Source organism: Sinocyclocheilus grahami, unplaced genomic scaffold (genome assembly GCF_001515645.1).
Source record: "Sinocyclocheilus grahami isolate Dianchi unplaced genomic scaffold, SAMN03320097.WGS_v1.1 scaffold519.1, whole genome shotgun sequence".
Lineage (NCBI taxonomy): Eukaryota > Metazoa > Chordata > Actinopteri > Cypriniformes > Cyprinidae > Sinocyclocheilus > Sinocyclocheilus grahami.
This window is the reverse complement of record NW_015505698.1, coordinates 620,643-626,224: the sequence shown is the minus strand read 5'-3', so window position 1 is coordinate 626,224 and position 5,582 is coordinate 620,643. Positions and strand designations below refer to the sequence as shown.

The window sequence follows — 5,582 nt, the reverse complement described above, 5'->3', positions numbered from 1 at the left end:
TGATATTTGACAGAAATAATAAATGTTTTCCATTTTCAGAAATCTTTTCTGCAGTCGTTACTTCTGTCTCGCTGTGTCTAAGGATTGTCTGATTTTTAAAATGTTGCGTTTTCTTCTTGGTTTGGTTCACTTTCAAGGTAACATTTCAGAGCATACCAAAATGCGTTTATGCAAGTCTTGTGTGAGTAAAACCGTCCTCTCATTGAGTACAACTTTGTTTCTCATGTCATCATCCATCGAAAAGTTAGCTCAGCGGGCTGATTGTGAATGTAGCCGTCATTCCCGAAGGTAAATTTGATATCATTTACCAGTTAGAGCCTCCATCGGGACATTATTCTTGAAATGCACCTGTTTCGGAGAAGAGTGATTACACAGACTGATTATTTTGGTGCGGATGTGAGAGCACAATTGCTGTGTTCATATGTCTGAATCTTGATGTATATGTACATTTCATTTCTTATTCAGCTGTTTTCTAAAGATTTTGATTCCTTTTGCTATCAGTTATTTAATGGCCGTGCTCTGATACGTTGTTCTGATGTGTTTGATAGCTCTGGATAAATGTGAGGACAGGAGAGATGGAGGCTTTAAGCAGACCTGGAGGTGTTCTCTCTCAGATGATAGTGAAGACGACAGCAGACATGAGTAAGGTCATTTAGCACAGAACAGCTTGCAGAGTGAGTGGCCAGCAGGAGCTTTCCCCTGAGGGAATGAAGGTACCCACAATCTTTCCATCCCTCTCATATGGTCCATTTTCTTTCAGTTATCTGTCAGTGATAGAGCTCCAGTCCTCTCTGTTTCTCTTTCCCGATTCACCTAGGGTCTGTATTGTATTTCTACTGTTGGGTGGTCTTCTCAAATGTTCATATCACGATCTTATCACACAAAATCAGGATCTATGATCTGAATTGTGATCTTCCCAATTTTGAGAGGTACTATCAAGAATATCCAGACTGGAGCAAGCCTATGACTTATCTATTTGAACAATTTAAAACGCAGTATTGCATTAAACAACCAAAATGGTAATTAAAGCCAGAGTTAAAATTTAAAACACTGCCTCACTGTATGAATCAACTATACATTCATTCTTATTAAAGTTATGAAGTGATTCAGTTAAGAGCAGTGAATGGTTTTGTCATTTGTTGTTTGATTAACATTAATAACACAGACAGCAGCAGGTATTTGTGTTAGGCTTTAAGACGGAATGTACTGACACACATCCGATTTCCTTCCCAATTGTTGATGTTCACTTAAGACATAACTGGCTGTCTTCATATGTAAATACTCACCAAGACAGACATTTTGACATATTTTGTGTATATTTGACTGTTTATGCACACATGAAACCTCAAGTATACGTTGCTTGTTTGTGTTCAGCTCTGCCTCGGATGACACGCACCAAGCAGAATATGCGCGTGGTGTTAGGAGTGTCTACGGTAGTTCACATTGGCTAAAACCCACAAGGAAATGCGTTGTGAAATATTGTCACAATCACAGACATTCGCATTCGAATGGGATTAGGTTTCTCAGCTGTGATCACTGAGTTTGCAGAAAAACAGTAGGTCATTTGCTCTGGAATTATTACAGAAGTTGTGTGAGAAAAATACAAACTTTGCAGATTGAGGCTACGTTTACACTAGAGTGTTTTTATTTTAAAACGCATAACTTTAGCTTTTTCTGTGATTAGTAGTAAATCTCCATCACCATCCATCTCCAATGGATTTTTATCATTATAGGGTGGTTGTGTACACACACTGCCAACACACTTTTATGTTCAAACAACATGTAAAAGTGAATTTTGCATAATAGGTACCCTTTAATAAAATAGGATTAAATACATAACGGATATTTGTGTTATTAACCTTTTAAGTGTTGCAGATTTGCGTCATATTCTGAGTTTGCATTTCACTGTTCTTTATTCATTTGGAGGAATGCTGAATCTGTTTTTGTGCAAGTGAGATGAGTAAATGCATGTTCACATAGAGCTAACCATACACAGGGCACACAATGAATGCCTCTGTACTTGCTCCAGATTTTTCTCAACATGAGTACAGGAGTGAATAAATGGGGAAAACAAAGGAACTGGCGTTACTTATTTGGAAAAAGTAACTCAGATATTTTCTTGTAAATTAAAAAGTAATGCATTACTTTACTAGCTACTTAAAAAAAGTAATCTGATTGCGTAACTCGCATTACTAATAATGCATTACCCCCAACACTGGTCATCATTTTGTGGGATTGGGGGGAAAGGACCCAAATTGTTAGCAACAAAGTGTAAAGCGCACAATTTTCTAGAATGTCATTATATGATGTAACATTTAAAATGACTGGAATAGACAAAGGTTGAAAAAAAATGCTAAATGGTATAATACAACATTATTTTGGCCATATAGAGCAACTGTGGTCAGTTACATGTTAATGAACTCCAGTTTGATGGTTGTTAGGGTTGGGCTATTATGTTGAGCTGTGACCTTATAACCTGAGCACTCTGATCTGTCTTTGGTAGACTCCATCCATGAAGCGCTTCAGTGCTAATGGGTCTATGGAGACTCATGAACGACGTCCAAATCAATTAAGGCCACCCAACAGAACCGGCAAGCTTAGGTATTGCAATTGTATTGTGTGTGTTTTTGTGTGTGTGTGTACATGTATTAGGGTTGCATGATTAATCTTATTAAAATTTCTGATTCTCTCAATTATTTAAGCATAAAATATATACCCTCTGATTAGGGTTGTGACGGTGTCAAATTTTCTGACGTCCAAATCAATTAAGGCCACCCAACAGAACCGGCAAGCTTAGGTATTGCAATTGTATTGTGTGTGTTTGTGTGTGTGTGTGTGTGTACATGTATTAGGGTTGCATGATTAATCTTATTAAAATTTCTGATTCTCTCAATTATTTAAGCATAAAATATATACCCTCTGATTAGGGTTGTGACGGTGTCAAATTTTCCCACCGGTTAATTGACGTGTGACAACACCAGTAATACCGGTATCACCGTTGGGGTGGGGGGGTGTTAGTTCGTTTGAGTTTCCCTCTTTTCTTCTCTTTCAAATGGCTTGTAAAAGTGCGGTGCTTGTTTTTTAAAATTTTATATAAGGAGGTGTTAGTTCGTTTGAGTTTCCCTCTTTTCTTCGCTTTCAAATGGCTTGTAAAAGTGCCGTGCGCATTTTACTTTCACTTTCAAATTAGCGGCAATTGAATTGCCGCAATTCGGCATCAAGCAATTGTTTGTTTGAGTTTTCCTTCTTTTCCTCGGATTTCTTGGCTTTCAAATAACTTGAAAAAGCGCCGTGCTAGTTTTACTTTCACTTTCAAATTAGCGGCAATTTGGCAGATGATTCAATTCAAGCAACAACAACGTCAAACTCAGAACTTTTATTAACAAAACGAATAAAAATACACCATATATGCCTAATAAAATAACAAATTGCTTAGGCTACAAAAAGTTTAAATAGGTATATAAAACTGAAAATCAGCAAACACTGTGGAACCAAATAAATAAGAAACAGAACGTTTATTAGCAAAATGAATAAGAAAGCTTGGAGGTATGGCATGTACACCTTGATGTAAAATAAAATAAATAAAACTTAAATTTAAAAAAGTTTAAATACAGTAATCAGCAAACACTGTGGAACCAAATAAATAAGAAACGAATGTTTAAAAAAGACTTCCAGTCAATAGGCTTTTCAACAGGCGCCTTTGCATTTCCTTTCTAATCAATCTTCTGCCATCGTCTTGTCTGTCTCAGCTCACTCTTGTCAGTCAGCTCGACTCACTCTCCTCACGTGATAAATAAAATCTGACTCCTGCTCCATGGTGCACTGTCGTTCGCGCATGGTTCGGCACGCTGCATTGAGCGTTTTGTTTTTAAGTGTCTGTCCTCTTAACTGAACTAGGCTAAATGATTTGAGTTACTATAAAAAAAAATCAGACGGTGGGGGGCGGTGCCACGGTAGCCAAATGACATAACCGGTGTTGCGGCTTAACACCGGCATAACCGAAAACACCGTCTATCGCAGCAAGCCTACCTCTGATTAATATACTAAAAATTATTCATTTTCAGTTGACATTTTGTTCTCTTGCATTGGTAACAAGCTTTCACCGCCAGATTTCAAGAGTTTACATCCCCCAATTAGTGCTTTTCTCTTAAAAAGATAGCGTTTTACTTAAATTCACAACTTGGCAACCATGCACAAGAACTAATGAGCTGAAAACAATGGCAAACATGCAAGATCTGCCCAAATGAAAGTGTAATATGTTTTCTTTCACGTGGTCATTTGCACTGTTGCTGTGACTAAATCTGGAAGCGAACCTCAGTGATAAACGAATAAATCAAAACATGATTCTCTTCTATATTGTTTGCAATTGCGGTTGCTTGAATATAGCATTATACATTGTTTTAATTGAAAAAAGGTTTGTTTAGCTGTTCAGAGAAGCTTCTTGTACCATTTCTCATAATGTAAGGAGTGTGTTAATTTACATGATAAACATAATACATTAGGAAACTAGATGAGGTCAAATAAATCATGCAAGTTGATGTTCTCTTGATTTGAAAGTGCAATAATTATGATGAAATGTAAAATGAAATTTCTAAAATGTCAATAATCGTGATTAATAATCGTCATTGCAATTTGAGTTAAATAATCATGATCGTGTAGCCTATGGCAAATGAAAAAAAAAAACGAATTCTATAATTATTATAGTTTAAGGACTTAATAATTCCATGAATTAGAAGTGTATTTCATTTGCAAGATCTTTTGAATCTTCATTTATTTATTTTTTTCCCTTTTATTTCTAGTGAATGTATATACTCATGCCTTGTGTTGTTGTTGTTGTCGATGGTCTCCTAGTGAAGCAGCTCATTCAGTGAGTGTGTCTCCGCTCCCCAATCGAACCAGCTATCTGATAATGAGTCCAGCGCCATCCCAAGGAGTTATGGTTCAGGGGCGGCTCTTCCAGCATGCACAGTTCTCTGCTCCAATCAGAAAGCTGGAGCAAAGGTATGAGCTGACTTCACCCAATAAATAGGCTAATTCAGCTTCAGATGTTTGATATAGATTGAGTAGAAATGTGTGCATTGGGAGTAATACTGTCTAGTTAACAGTAAGCTGTTAGTAATGCCATTTTCAAGAGCAGGTAAAACATATAAGACAAGCCTTAGCTGTGTTTATTAGTGATGCACGATCATGATTTTTCATAGCCGATTCCGATACCGATTTTTTACAAGCAAACTGGCCGATTCCGATTCCGATTTTTTTTTTTTTTTTATCACGCAACAAACAAGAAAGAATAAAAGTACACACAAACAAGATGTTTATTTGGTATTTAACAGGCTAAACTGGGTTTTGGCTATTGAAAACAACAACTGTAACTATCTGAAATTAACAGCAGTAACTGCTGCATTCAATACAAAACATAGGTAGGCCTACTGACAAAAGCATTTAGCTTTTGTTTTTAAATTGGGTTGAAACCATAAACTGGCCTTAAATGAAAACATTAACTGTAACCATGTAATTTTAAAGGCAACAACTGCATAGTTCCACAATCCAAACACATTCAACACTCCAAACAAAGATGTTAC

General features: G+C 36.6%; 1 protein-coding gene across 1 annotated transcript in view; it reads left to right on the top strand.

The window, feature by feature from the left end:
* The first annotated feature begins 638 nt into the window (after window positions 1-638).
* The window catches only part of senp6a (SUMO specific peptidase 6a), a 42,599-nt gene continuing 37,655 nt past the window's right edge, over window positions 639-5,582 (top strand). The window contains exons 1-4 of the mRNA XM_016237577.1: window positions 639-642; window positions 676-713; window positions 2,504-2,601; window positions 4,852-5,001. Coding sequence (XP_016093063.1) covers window positions 639-642; window positions 676-713; window positions 2,504-2,601; window positions 4,852-5,001 — 290 coding nt within the window. The remainder of the gene's footprint in view (window positions 643-675; window positions 714-2,503; window positions 2,602-4,851; window positions 5,002-5,582) is intronic.